Source organism: Branchiostoma lanceolatum, chromosome 8 (assembly GCF_035083965.1).
Source record: "Branchiostoma lanceolatum isolate klBraLanc5 chromosome 8, klBraLanc5.hap2, whole genome shotgun sequence".
Classification (NCBI taxonomy): Eukaryota; Metazoa; Chordata; class Leptocardii; order Amphioxiformes; family Branchiostomatidae; genus Branchiostoma; species Branchiostoma lanceolatum.
The window spans coordinates 13,627,615-13,643,232 of NC_089729.1; the positions used below are offsets into that span (position 1 = coordinate 13,627,615).

The 15,618-nt window shown below is 37.8% G+C and overlaps 1 protein-coding gene across 14 annotated transcripts in view; it reads left to right on the forward strand.

The window, feature by feature from the left end:
• The window catches only part of LOC136440259 (RNA binding protein fox-1 homolog 3-like), a 42,877-nt gene extending 27,597 nt beyond the window's left edge, over positions 1-15,280 (forward strand). For 4 of the 14 annotated variants that reach the window (XM_066436174.1, XM_066436180.1, XM_066436186.1 and 1 more), the window contains exons 2-11: positions 920-1,144; positions 2,069-2,254; positions 2,592-2,645; positions 5,070-5,162; positions 9,769-9,826; positions 10,309-10,465; positions 11,405-11,447; positions 12,018-12,097; positions 12,924-13,029; positions 14,451-15,280. In XM_066436174.1, coding sequence (XP_066292271.1) covers positions 920-1,144; positions 2,069-2,254; positions 2,592-2,645; positions 5,070-5,162; positions 9,769-9,826; positions 10,309-10,465; positions 11,405-11,447; positions 12,018-12,097; positions 12,924-13,029; positions 14,451-14,495 — 1,047 coding nt within the window. In that variant the 3' untranslated portion in view covers positions 14,496-15,280. The remainder of the gene's footprint in view (positions 1-919; positions 1,145-2,068; positions 2,255-2,591; positions 2,646-5,069; positions 5,163-9,768; positions 9,827-10,308; positions 10,466-11,404; positions 11,448-12,017; positions 12,098-12,923; positions 13,030-14,450) is intronic. The other 10 variants (XM_066436177.1, XM_066436187.1, XM_066436185.1 and 7 more) reach the window with 8 other exon arrangements.
• Positions 15,281-15,618: the final 338 nt, after the last annotated feature.

Genomic DNA, 15,618 nt, shown 5'->3' on the forward strand with positions numbered 1-15,618 from the left:
TTAAAAATGTGTGAGAATCAAGGAAATAAATTGGTATGGCATATGTTATTTCCAAACTGGCATACAAAATCATACAAACGCTGAGCAAGTATGGAAAACCGGTGCATGTTTTAGTCAGTACCCGTATTATGACAGTTTCTTTGAGATTGAAATTATTCTTTTTATTAATTTGATACCAATTACCCCATTTAGAAGTGGGATTTGGAACAGGAAACCCTGAGGTTTGAAGTCCCAAGCTGTCAATAAGAACGCCAGAGGTCCCAATGAGAGTTAAGCCCTTTGGTGTTAAAAATATCCCTGGCTGTCTGGAATACTCCTGTCACATGCTTGAGGGAATGGACACTAACATGGTGATTCAAAGGGCTTCTGCAATGGGCATGTGGGTGGATGGTGGATAGGTATGACAAGTCCATTCCTATTGACTTCTTGATGTCAAAACAAAGATGTCAGAATGTGTGATCATCGTTGCGGTTGGAGAACTCTGAGTAATTGTGTATGTACAATGTATGTTTGTGTTTGTGTATGTGCATGTTTTTTTTTTTTTTTACCTTCACCAAGAGGATTATGTTTTCAGATGTGCGTGTTTATGAACAGCATGACTCAAGAAGTTGTGGATGGATCTATGTGATATTTGGTATGTTGGTAGGTGTCGGTGAGATGAAGAAATAATTAGATATTGGTCCCCATAGCGGCTTTCTATGGTACTTCAGCAGGATTACTTGTGTTCTGGTTTTGGTGGGTGTGAAAGTGTGTATGTGTATGTTTGTATATGTGTGTGTTTTTGTTTGTTTGTGTGTGTGTGTTTATTCACACAATCACAGAGAAAAGTAGCTAGTTAAACTATGGTAAATTTTGTTTTGTACAGTCCACATTTAGTACTGGATTTTAAACAATGAATCTTCCACTGTTTTCACTACAGCAACACAACAGCAGCACTGACCCAATGGCCACACAGCATTTCGGCGCACACAACGGCCCTGAGGGCGTGGTGGACGCAGGCGGGGTCCACGACTGCAGCCAACAGACGGACCTTCCCGGCGCCGAGCACCCCGGTATGGTCCACGTGCACGGAGAGCCGCAGGTGGCAGTCGGTACAGAAACCCACGAGCAAAACACAGGTGTACAGAGCTTTAGCCAACAAACAGTGAGTCGACCTTCATGTTCAACGTACAGTGCTGAAAATTCATTTTTCTGGTGTACCTACACTGTAGCCTAGACATTTCGGTTCACAGAAAAAATTTGGGCGCACAACATAAAGTCAAATAGAATGTCTGTGAAACACAATTGCAATCCTTACAGCTTCTCTTCAGAGCTTGAAGTAGGAAATAGTATGGCTAACTTCAGAATTTCAAGCAGTATTACAACAAAGGTTTTATTATTTTTATCTGACACAAAAGTATTTCGAGCCCTGACAACATACCTTGAAGCACAGTCATACAGGGTAGAAATATTCCAGCTGTTTGATAAGGGAACTTGATACCAATCGTATGTAAAAGGAGACCCATTTGCCCCTGTACAAAATGCCAGCAATGTTTTCAGGAGATAATTTTAGCCATCATTTAACATGTACGTGTATATAAACCCCATGTTTTGGTTCAAATCTCAAAAAAGCTATCAATATACGTTATAAATATATCTCCTGTTGTTATCATGATAAAAGTAAATAGAAATTGTAAAGAACAGTTGATGTTTCTGAATCTCCAAGCACATGTTCGGGCAGACAATTGCAACATTTTGTAAACGGCCGGCTTTTCTTGTACAGTCATTATTGTCCACCCAACATCTGCTTGGAGATTACATGTTTCTGAACATAAAAACAACACTTTAACCAACACCTTAGAAATGTGAAAGAAATTGGTACTGTAAATCTTGACATCTTTGCAGCGGTTTTATTTTCGCAGTTTTAGTGGTGACCTCTGAAAGCAAAATGAAAACACGTCTTACATACTGCTACAGTAACTGTACAACAGAATTATTTTATGACTGCAAATTTAAAACCTCCCTCCTTCTCCTGCTGCAAAATCAAGTCCGAGCAAAATTGATGAATTTACTGTAGGTCCTGTCACAGGATGTATCTGTTTTCTTCTCTCAGCAAACCACTGAGGCTGAGGTACAAACGGGGGACGGCACCGACGTAACGCAACAACAGACGGCCGCGACCGCTGAGGCGCTGGCCTCCGCCATTACCAAGAGGTTACACGTATCAAATATACCCTTCCGCTTCAGGGACCCAGACTTGCGGCAGATGTTCGGGGTACGTATTTATCGTTGTCTGGCTTTTGTTTACAATCAATCGAATGTAATTGGGCAATGATTGTAAAAGATTTTCAATGTATGGCAAGTTGATATAGAATACTGAGCGTTTTTTTAATGCTCTATTTAGGAAAAGGCTATACACACTTTTCAATCAAGAAGACAGTATCATATCTGAAATAATGTGCTTTCTCTTTTTGTTAACTATATTTGTCTTCAGTTACGATGCTTGTGCTTCGCACATTTATCTAAATTCTGTAATACATGTATTTACAAGTAACATTTATAACTGATTGTATTATGATAGATATCTAATGTTGCTTTGTTTTTCTTTTCAGAAATATGGTCAAATATTAGATGTTGAAATCATTTTCAATGAAAGGGGATCCAAGGTATGTGGCGTTGCATTGTTTCCATGTGTGACTATTTTTTGATGGAGTGTTGATAGTTGTTAGGAAGTTACAGGGTTCAAAAGAGTTCAGTAAAGGAGTAAGGATAGATTTTTTCTAGAAAAATGAATATAATGGCAAATAGAAATGAGATTTCTTAGGTCTTATAAGAAGAAGAAGTAATTGTTGGATTATTTTCTAGACCTGAAGAAACATTCTGGACAATCTAAATTTCTGGTTCTGTCAGAATTTGTCTCAAGAATATTAAGAGAAATGCCAGAAGTATGATAGCACAGGCACCCCTGTTTCCTTGCTCAGAAATGGTAGAGTTCAATAGTTGTATGTAGATCCACAAAGGTCTATCTATGATTAGATTATTAAAGCCGCGAGTGAAAAACAGTACAACACAGGAATATGGTTTCACAAGATTGGTCAGAAGCATATGTCATAGGACATCAAAACGTAAATCATAAATAACTTGAATCAATCAGCATAGATTTGCATTTAGACTAGCCCATTGGTTTCGGTTTTATAAACACCATCCAAAAGATGCGAAAAAATGTAATTGGTCAATATCAATTGCACTTCTCATTGTAGCAATTTAGAGTAACTGACAACTCAGTATGCAGTTGTTTAATTTTCAATTTCTGTCTGGGTCTCTTAAAACAAAGCGAATAATTTTTAGATTTTTTTGGAGATATTTAATTGTAACTCATGTGGGACTTGTTCAGTAATTGAGTTTTTCTGAGTTTCTAAATTTTTGTTCCTTTTGTGAAGATGTATTTTGTATTGTGGATTGCAGATTTTGAAAAGAGGTCATACAATCAATTTTGTAGTGAAGAGTAGAGAAGAAGTTTTGTCGCAACCATTGAGACCTTGTTTCACCATTATAGTAGTTGTAATTGATAGTCCGGGGGTATTTTTTTAGTTGCATCAGAACCCTGTAACTTCCCATGTGCATTGCATATAAAAATTGATTGATGTGTTTGCAGTGATTGTAATTGTGTTGTATGCGTGTCTGTGCCAAAGCAACTGTCCCAAGGTGGGGTCTAAATAAAGCACTACAGAATGTGCAACTTGAAACTACAGAAATGTGCACAAAGTTTTGACAACGGACTGTAAGTTTTGGTCACAAGATCTTTCCGTGATACTGGAGTGTCTAAATTTTATGATATACGATAAAACCAAACTTGGTACTTTTGCTTGGTGCAGGCAATGACAGAAATGCCACGGACATAGCTTGAACTACAAAACAAACAAACAAACAAACAAACAAACAAACAAACAAACAAAATCTTCATTAGACATATCGTTCAGAAACTGAATGAGTTCACAAGAAATTTGACTATTACGAGGTATACCTCATTGCTTTATTTGAAGAAAGTGTCATATAAGAAAATTTATTTCCTCTTTCTTTTTGAAGATATGAGAATTACAAATGATGAAGATGATATAGCTCCTATTACAGCGGAGCATTTTCTAAAAGGAAATAACTTAATTTTTGAATATAGAAAAAAAACTGTTGCTGTTCAGAAGTAAGGTTCAAGGGTTCCAAAACATGGAGATTTCTTTATCAGACCAACCCTTTTCACAAACAAGAAGCTTGAAAAAAATGTATAAATAAATCTATGACATATTTTGTTCTTCAAAGATGCAAACAAATTAACAGTTGCAATTCTAATGAAAGCTGCTGGGGTCTAAAAATTAGCACATTGGTTACTGGAGACAAGGTCCCCTAAAAAGACAAGATTCATACAAAATCTGTCCGGAAATGTTTTGTTAATTCTGATTACGAGCTGTTCAGCGTCAACGTAATTGTAACCTCCTTGCCAGAGGTGGAAGTTCGATGTTTGGTGGCATGTCTGTCCGACGTGGCTTGTTGAAGGAGAACATTTTCATAGAGTTTACAGTATCCTCACTTCCAACTCTTCCTACCTGTACGTTAACTTACTTCATATTCTATCCCACTTTATTGTTTTGTATTACTGAGTGCAAACTTATCATTTAGAAACCCGTCTCCTTCAACAGGCTGCGAAAAATTGTGATTTAGAGTGTGTTTTTGTCGAAAATCATATCATTTCGTAATTTTGCTTGAGTTTTGGTTAAAACTGTTGCTCTTCTATTTCTATACTTACAAGAATGCTGCTTGCCTAGCTTCCAAAAAATTTAGTTCGGATGACTTATTTCTGTAATGGTGCTGTAATGCTATGCAACTGTCCATGGCCAGGCTAGTCAGGACACGATGCATTGCATGCAGAAACAAATCTATCTTCCTATGATGGCACGGTGTTCTTTTCTTCTTCCTTTACTGTGTGCACAATTTTTCCTTCTTATTATTGGAATGCATGAACATTCTTTTATTATTGATAGGCATTGCATGACGTCTAATTGTATGCATGTTGTTCGTTTTTCCTCCTTTGCATGCAGGGGTTCGGTTTTGTTACTTTCGCAAATAGTGCGGACGCCGATAGGGCAAGAGAGCAATTGAACGGCACAATCGTAGAAGGACGAAAAATCGAGGTGCATGTTTTCCTATGAAGTTAATCTTTGTGTGCTTCTCTGTACACCTAAGTACTACTCTTTTATATATTGTACAAGTATATGCTGTGTATATGTATGATAGAATACCATAAGTGAGGCTAGGGCTTGCACTCAGCTATATTTGAGACACCACCTACTCTGCATAAGGATCCATCTTACTTTTACTGAAATACAAGAATGCTGTTCATATATAGAAAAACACTTCTTCTAAATGTAAAACAGGATACAAAATGCCTTCGCCCTTGAGGCTTCGCCAAAAAGCACACCATTGTAAAGGCCATATTTCAGAAAAATTCAGTAATTCAGAAGAAAAAGTAAGATGTATCTATGACAACCAGCCCAAAGTTTGCAGTCCGTTATAAGTAAGTTGTAAGTGTTGCCATTCTGCCTCTTCGTTTCATTTCTCAAAGGACATTTTAGGCCCCCAATTCCACGCAAACGTAGCACGGTAGCGTACGTACTGTCGTTGAAAGTCGTATGTAAGCCGGTCTCTATATGGGGAGCTGATACGGCGGGTAAGTGCTTCCCCGACGCCTTTTCGGTTTCCCACCAATGCAAGTATGGCTCTGAAACCTCATTCGTGGCACCCTGTTTGTTATGACCTACATGTTCTGCACTTATATATATCAGCTTGTATATGTACAAAAGCCTCACAAAAACTGACTGTTTTAAAGAAAAAAAAGAGCGAAAAAAAGAAGAAAAGCTTGTTCTTTGTGGTGATGGTGGTGGTTACTAGTGGTGGTGATGGTGATGGTAGAAAAGTGCTGTGTATGGATTTTTGAGGCAAGTTCCTTAATAGAAAGTGTTGTTGCATGATTGTACATAATACCTCAGCCTGGTTACCATCCAGACAGTGCACCTTGCTTTGTAATCATTACTCCATAGAGGGTCGCATGCAGCCAAACACAGTTGTGTCCTCCTGTACTTCAATGTTCCACCATGCCAACATTGTCAAATGTCATGCTTCAGGTCAGCAAGTCAAAAGGGAGAAAAAAAAAACAAGACACGTTTTCTCGAACACATTTAGCTACTGTAGAAAAAGACCATGGCATTTTATTTTACATGTAAATGTGTGATTGGCTTCCATGTTTTTTCTCTGTTGACTCAATGTGCCAAAAAATAAATGTGGCTTTAAAAAAGAGCTAAATGTGAATTTGAAAAAAAAAAAAAATGTGAATTTGAAAAAAACAACTAAATGTGAATTTGAAAAACCCCAACAAAATGTGAATTCATAAAAGGAACTAAATGTTGATTGTTGATGTAAATTTAGATGAAAAAGACAATAACTGAATTGGAATGTAGCAAAAGTAACTGAATGTGAATTAAAAAACACAAAAACTAAATGCAATACCTTTTTGACTTGCTTGTCCAAGGCACAAACTCTGACACTGAAGAAATTGTGACGAGATCACCTCTTAAAATTGTCAATGTCTCGACTCTCACCTTTCTTGTGCTCGAAGGCTGTCAGCTACGTATACTGTAAGCCCTGCAGCTGAGAACGATCGTCTCGGATGATAGCATTGAGAGAATGGTACAAAAATCCATCTTTGGCATGAGTTTTTTATATTCGTCTATGGTTCAAGTGGTGTAAAAATTCCATCCATTTTGCCAGATATATTCACACATTTCCGACTCAGTCTGTACCCGCTGCATGTAGGCCTAACATATATTTATATGGCTCTGTTCTCTGGAGTAATGAATCTGTATATTACATCAAAGTGTATTGTTATAAAGCTTGCTTTAATGTGTCTTCTATACTTATACCAGTGTCATGTACCTATATGTATTACTCTGTTTGAATACGTATGTAAACCATGCATTGTATGTACAAAATGCTCTTCCATATACCTTTCTATACAAACCATGAGAAAGTGTATAACTTCTTTACATGTATATGTGAGCCCTGCTTCTATATTACACACTTTCACAAGTCTTCTTATATCATTTCTGTCACCTGTCAGTCATATCAAAGCTTGTATTTTTGACTGTGATAATGCAAGTATAACTAAGCCTTATACTGCTTGTACTCTGTATAGATAATTTTCTGCTTAGTTCTACTCTTCCATTGCACTTTTTTTTACTATCTCTGTACTCCTCTGTAATATTAGTTTTTGGGCTGTGTTGTCATTTGCATGTGAACCCTATGCCTCATGGTTCTATCTTCTGTTCATTTAGATTCTATGATATTCTTATATTCTTGCACTTTAACCTTGCTTATCCGTCAGAATCAATTGGCATTGAACTTGTCATAGTGGCAAAATCGAAAAACAATAGATCAGTACAAATACTGACTGAAATTTGGGTGGCACTGACTTTTGATATAGAACACATAAGTGTATTTCAAAATTGAAGGAATCTTTCTATCAATATATGCAAAAATTGCACAAGAATTAAAAATTTGCTGGGAAATATTCACTTTGCTGGACTGTTTCATTGAAACTGTTTATTCAATGTGCCAAAATTGTCTCAGAAATATGGGAAAAAAATTCCACTTATTATTAATTTGACAAGTTGTGTCAAAAATAACAGTTCATTTTGTAAGTCTTCAAACAAGTTCAAATGCCATAGATTGATTCTGATTGATCAAGGTCTACTGTACTTCTTTGCATCTTATTTTGTACTTTGCTTGATGGTATGGCATATTAATTTTGATTTCACAAGTGAGGTCTTGGCAGTCCAAAGTGCTTATTAACAAGTTTCACACGAAAAGAGACATAATTTGTATCAGGGGAAAAATCTTGCAATAGAAAGAGACAGAAAAAAATGCTTTGATAAACTGGCATTTAGAGAGGAAGGTCAGTGATTTTGTAGTTGCTCTCTCATAACTTTTGGCAGTATGGCATTTATTTGAGAGTTACCTGAAAATTACAGACCTTTCTATTTGGGCTCGTAAATGATGCAAAAACCTGAATCGTTACAAAATGCAGTCGTTATGCCTGACGAAAGTTCAGTGTTGTAACACTGTTGTTACTTTACTAAGTAGTTTTCCTGAATTGATTTTTTTAAAGTGGTTGGTTGTAAGGAAAGCAAATGCAAATGGCCTGTCACTTAATTAGTTTAGCGGATAGCAAAGTGTCCATTTCTGTTTGGTGCAGTGTCTCTAGAAGGGTTTTCCATAGGGGCCTTCCATGGGGGCTTGCCATAGTGTGTTGCTATAGGGCTACCATGGGGGTTTGCCACATCCCCTCACTGGCCTGCCAGAACCTCATTTTTATGCTTTCAACCACTTCACACCCTCCCCTTGCTTGTTGCTTGGTACCGCCCCCCTCCCCCTTCCTTTTCTTGTATCCTGGTACTTGGCCCTCAAACTAAAAAGAATTCTTGGAATATTTCAAAGCAACGACTTTGTCTGAATTCCATCATCGATGCATGGCGCTCTTCTGTAGATCTTGAAATGTTCACAATGACTTTATTTTCACAGTGAAATCATGACACTAAATATGTTTCAATCGTATTACCACTGTACTACATGTATGTATGAATTTGTTTCAACCGCAAAATGAAAACACTGCAAAAAACTCCTTTCCCCTCTGCAAAATTGAGTCCCCTCAAAGAATTATGTATTTATGGTATGTGGAAAAATGGCACACATAATGCATGCATATGAATTGCTTCTTACCTCAAGCCTTCAAGGGACCTTTCTGATAAAACATGGCACCTTTTGCTGAGAAAGTTGTCTTTGTACAGGTTAGATATTCATCTACGTGTCATGAGGGTCTTGTGCCAGGTTGTCTTATTTAAAAATAAAAAAAATATTCATGTTGTCATCTCATCTGTCCCTATCTGTTCTCCCCATACATTATACACAACACTTCTTGCTCCATGCACACACTATAACCCTCATATACGTGTTTAACAATCTACACCTACATACATGTACATGTGACACTACTTATCCATTGTGTGCTACATACATGTACCTTCCCAGACTGAGAATCGGCCTCCGATGGTCTATCTTTAGTAAGAAAAAAAATGTGAATGTAGAAATTTTGTAAGTTACACGAACAACGACTTGGTTGACAGTGGAAATTTTGTATGAAAGTTGACCTATCAAGCGATGGATACTTTCATACTAGATGTCCACAGAATTTGAGTCCGGTTATACTATATGTAAATAAGAGCATATACCGGCACCCCCCTCCCCCTGTACATGTTGTCATCCCCCTCCACTGTTCGTGTGGTCCCTCCCGCTAATGCCTCCTCTGTCCAAATGGTACAACCCTACCCAAGTGCATGCCCTGCTGAAATGGTTGAAAATTGTACCTCTGTTGTTTATCATGATCATTTTTCAATGAATTTTGTCGATTTGCATGCTATTGTTTGGCTGGGTCAATCCTCAAGACTTTCCACATGCTAGAAATTCAGATTTATTGACTTGAATCATGTCCAACAATAGTAAATAGATGTTTCAGTGGTAAAAAATCAAACGTTTGATAAAGTCCTGCTGCTAAATAGTCTCGAATCTTTGCCCTAGCCAAGCAAGAGCAAACGTTGCACATTTCTTCTGCTTTTTGCATGTGTACCGCTGTATGTATGTTAACCTGAATTGAAGTGACCGAATGCTCTGTCTGGTTTTTGATAACAGGTGAATAATGCAACAGCTCGTGTGATGACCAATAAGACTAGGGGTGCGTATGCAAACGGCAAGTAGATCAATGCTAGAAAAACAGATATGTACCAGAATGCACCGACTTTAAAGCTGGGAAACTGCTACACATAATGAAGATCGATTGCATGCATGGCCGGGTAGCATTCAGCACTAGCATACGTTCACGAATAAGGTAGTATGATATCACATTGTCGTACAATGCTGTAAATTCAACACATGATAGCACCTTTCTTTTCACATATGTGCCGACATATACATGGTGCTGAAGTAGTGCGACAATCTCCATGCCATCTCTCGTGTTTCATCTGTCGTTGTCCCGTTGCATCTTGTTCTAGTACGCCGATTGAGTGTGGAATGACGTAACGGTCTGTAGAATTCGCAAGTAAAGAAAAAAAACATGTTGCCGGCTTAGGTTATACTAATATAATCTTACTTTATGTCATGTTGTAGTGTTAACTGTTAAGTGTTGTGTTTGTTTTATTTTTCATGTTTGTCGTTGTTTATTTTCTGTTGCAGGCGCGTTCCGCGGTGGGCGTGATTTTATAAGGGGTCGCGGCCGTGGAGCCTTTAGTGGCTTCCGTGGCCCCCCTCCCCCTCCTATCCCTGCCTATGCCGGGGGATATGGATATGTACCTGAAGCCACCATCCTGGACTCTACTGTCATCTCCAATAGGTAAGAGTTTTCATCATTCTTTATAGGTGTTAGTGGTATTATATTAGCAGTTTGTTAATATTAGATAATATTGAAGACATTTAAAATTATGATAACCCTTTAGTCATAAGATAGATGGACATAAGGAAATTGGAATGTCCCTTATTGCTGATTTGTTATATTGTATCTCCGATTATCAAGTGTATACTTCAACTACAGGAGTCACTGGACTATTCAGTAACTGTAGTCTATGGCAAAATGATACTGTAATTAAAAAGAAACTAAGTCAATTCAGGTTTTAGTATTTAACATGGATATAGAAAAATTATCCTTAGGTACACTACATTACATGTAGTCAAAAGAATATAAACTAGAATGTAATCGAATTTAAAAAGTCACAGTCACATACTAACAATTGTAACAACGTGCACATAACGGACACTTATAGTGTGTACAATATGTGATTTAGATGTGGAATTGCATAAAAGAAGCTTTGTAATACAGTGGTTATTCGAATTTCATTTTGTAAACTTTGACCAGAATGGACAAGCCCAAATGTTACCGTACGTTAAAAATGACTTATTGTCGTCAAGAAAAATTATCTAGATTTTGCAAAAGATCTGTCAGTGCATCTGCCTACTTAGTATGTAAAAGCCTGTATGACACATAAATTGTACAGTACATGTATTAGTCTATATGATATTTATGATAGACACTACTATTAAATCTTACTTCAGATTACTGTAACAGTATTGATTTATTAGAATTTCACCATGGTCAACATCAACCGACGAAGCGCCATATATAATGTTTTATTACAGCAATGTGCAATGAAATTTTACTACTAATTACAACTCTTTCCATATCGTTTATTCTACCAACCTTTGTTACCGTTGGTTCATTTTTGCCTACGGGTTGCCCTCATATCTGTTAACATCACAGTTTTCCTTCTATCTGCAGGGCCGCCCTGTATCAAGATGGTTTCTACGGCGATAGATACCAGGTAAGGTTTAGGTGGACGGTTGGTGATAGTAATATTGATTTATGCAAGAGTTGACACAGTCTAGATAGCAACGTCTGATAGGGAAGCTGGTTTAGTAGATAAAAAGCATTATCGTTAAGAGTAATGGCCAAATAGTTGAAGGAAGGTTGGTCGAATTTTGAAGTGTTTTTTTAGGATGGGGGATACTGGAACAGCACATGATTGGGACTTCAAACTTGTCCTATATTTTGTACCTCTGGGAAAGAGGTTTACCTCTTATGGGGTTCCTTCTGTGTACCACAAACTAGCGGTAGCATGTAGCATACATCTAGTTCAGTGGTTGGGAGTTCAAATCCTGGCTGTTGTCGCTGACCCGGAAAGCGATGGCTGCAGTCCTTAGGACGGGACGTTATTTCGCGGTCTGCCATTCATTGTACTTGTCAAAAACAGTGAGGGCATTTCCTCAGTTCAAAGAACCTTAAAGTACTGCGTCTGTCTTCTTTGTCACTACCATTGAAAACATAGCCCTTCAGTGAGTTAAACTGGTTCGAGATCACTTTTACTAACTGACTTTGTGTTTCTATTCCTCAGTTCTACCTTCCCGATCAGGCAGCAGCCAGCTATGCATACGCCGGCAGCAGATATGCACAACCAACAGCATACGGGATGGGGTACGTATTCTTCTCACAACGTGGGCACCTTCGTATGGAACTGAGTACACTAACCAACCAACTAACTTACTATTAACAAACAATATTAATCACTCTTGTTGACATTTAAAGGAATCTGGGTAGCGAATATGATGTGAATTTTAAAACAAGTCAGAAGAAATTTTTTGGTGTGAATGAAAATTTTGTATAGTACAATGCTGAAATTTCAGTGGTGAAATTCGGTTTTTATAATCAAGAAAAGTGGCACAAATGTTATTCAAGACAAAGAAGTTATCTAGAAAATGTTATCTATTGTTGGAAAAAAGTATTGGGAAGGGGATGCTATAGTCTGACTTCAAAATTATTTGTGTAAGGCTATTATGTCATAATGACTTATCTAAGTCTGTCTAAAAGTCTAGAATATACAACAGAGAGAACAAATGTGCTTTGAGACAGAGTTCAGATGTATGTCAAATTTAGATGCAACCTTTTAATTTGGCTATGACTGACAATATTAGAACAGTCTTCACTGTACATGTATATTGTATGGAGTTGAGCTGTGAATGTAAATAACGTACTACAACCCATACACTGTTAACAGCCGTGCATTTTGAAAGAATGCTGGAATGATGTCTCGTGGTGTCTCGTGCATCTTTCGCTCAACACAGTGGACAGTACCACTACTACTAACGACTAACTCTAACTAGACACTGCCAGACCGGCTGAATCTGATTGTACTAACGATGCACCTTGGTCTGAAGGTCTTGTGCACCATGCATGGTTTGCATGTTTGTAAAATGTGTCTTGTTTTTTTCTGCTCTCCCTCATACCACATGGCCTCATGCAGTTTCATCGCTGACTGGAACGTTGGTGATCTTTGCAGGTATGGTCGCGAGTACACCGATCCTTACCACCACACCATCGGACCCGCAGGATATGGGGTAAGGGTCGCTGTAAGTTAGCTCCAACCTACATTTCCTTTTCTGCGTACAGTCTCGTTCGTCGTCGTTGGCACCTAGGCCTGCATGACTGTGGCTCAGAAAAATGGTACACTCTAGCACACAAATGCACATGATACTTGTGTTACCACCAATAACATGGTACAAGTAAAAGGTAAAGGTAAAGTGGTCAAACTTGAGGATGGAGCTTGGCGCTTTTTCGTTACCTATTAGTGCAATGCGCCTTTGCAATGGCAAGTAACAGGGTTTCAAAAGTGGCAAGTATTCTGGAGAATGGTTCCACCCCAGAGGTGTCACCAAAAATATTTAAGTAGACTGAATGCAGTGAACATTATGGGAATGTTGTTTTCTCATGCTACATATGATACATGGCATAAACAGAAAATATGAAAATACATGTATGTGATAAAAGAAAAGTTGCTTATAATTGTGTGAGGAATTTTTTTTAGAAATGCCCTAACTGCTACAAAAATCATTAATGAAGTTATGAAGTTTCCCATAATGCATTAGGTTGTACAATGTTTGTTCAAATAGTGTGAAATAGTGTAAGCAATGTTTATGATATGGTAGGCAATTTGTGTTCATGATTTTGGTATATCATCATTGTTATCTAAAAGGCTTTTCCTTACCAATGTCTCGCCTATCTTTCATAATATCAACACAGTTTGATGCTATTTGTCCTTCATCATTGATACTAGAATCATTACGTAGCTCTAGATAGACAGTAGTTTTTCACCCCTTAAGTCTGATATTTGAATGTTATTTGTTTGTTTTATCTGAATGTTGGTAAGCAACTGCAAGTTGTGTATTTTTGCAAATAGTGCTCATACAAGACTTTTTTGTGAAATTATTACAGACATGTACAGTAACATACATTTAAGTGCCTTCCCAATGTTGCTCTTTTAAATCCTGAAGTAGAATTTAAAGTAGTTTGAGTTGTATAAGTCAGTTCACATTTTTAGTGAGATGCACTGTGGGCAATAGGTCAAACGTGAAGGCTCCCTAACTTGTAAACAGTTCTTGTCTAGACCATGCTTGATACATGTCCAGACGAGTAATGTTTGTCTCAGGGACTTCAACTTTGACATATTACCCACGATGCATCTCACTACTCATGAGCGGTTTATACCGTGAACTGTGTTATTGTAGAAATACTGTAAATGCAGAAATGTTTGCCTTGATTTTATGTTTGCAGTTTTTGCGATGAACTCTTTACTGCAAAATTTAAACCCACTGCCGAAAGCCGTTCCATTGTGTGACTGTAGCGCTAATATTGTTTCAAACGGGAAGTCAAAACGAACACTCCATTTTCTCCCTACTGCAAAAGTAAATCCCCGCAAACATTTCTGCATGTACAGTACCCTGTTGTACTAGAACTTTCCAGTTCTGACTTGATTTTGTTTTCTTCTCCCTAGGCGAGCGTGTACCGTGGAGGTTACAGCCGTTTTGCACCGTACTAAACGGTCGAACCGCCACAAGGACGCCGCAGTCGTAGGTACCCCGAGATACTCCCATGATGCTCTACGTGCAAGGGCGCCGTAGCCGCGCCCCCCCCCTATTTATGGCAATTGTACATGGGGTAAAAACTCTTGTCATGTAATATTGTTATAACATATATAAAAGATACTGTTATTACATTATCAATAATGAAAACAGCGAACAATCAGTGACTACAAATTCATTATGGTATAATCAAGTAGCGACCATCGATAAATGTACCCGTATCTTAGCTAGGCCGTAGACAGATAGTTAAGTATCATATTGATAAGTAGTTATGGGGTTTTGTCAGATTATTACCTTTCATTAAGGAAGGTTCATGTAGCTATATGACAGGTCTACAATGGTTGATAATTATAATCAGGGTATAGACGGTAGTGGAAGAAGATTCTGTACAGATTTGGTAGTCGGTAGAACCTGTTGAAAGGGACTCTACATGTATGTGTGGAGGGTCTACATGTACGCGTAGAGGGAATTTTACAATGTACAAAGGGCAGAATGCAATGTGCAAGACCCTCTACTGTACCCTCCTGCAGTATATACAACTCTACAATGACGTTTATATAGCTAAGAAACTAGGAAAATTTTTAAACTCTTAGATAAACAAAATACGTTTCCTGATGTATAAGGACTTTTGTGAACCACCTTTGTGATCTCTACGCATTTCTGCCTTTGATTTCTTATCTCTAACTTGTGGGAATTTTCTTTTATGTAGAAATCTATTTCTGTAAATAAATCTTTGACTTTTTTTGAGCATTTTCATTTAATTTGTGCTTTTGACTGTGACTTTCAGCTCATTCTCTACCTCTTTCAGTTTTCTTGCTGTTTCTCTACTACCATATTTAGCACTTGCCTTCGCAGAGGTAGTTGGCCAATAGGTTCTAGTGTAGTTTGATCTATATCACATGCATTATGAAGATGCCTACCAGCCCAAAAGAAATGACTTAGGTAATCGCCCAACAATTCATCTCCTGGCATATTTGATGCAACTTGTCTTAGACCGATAGTGTAAAATGAATCCTGAGCATTTCGTAAGATTTTAGCAAAAGAGTCTGAACCAAACACACTGAGTCACTTGCAATCTTT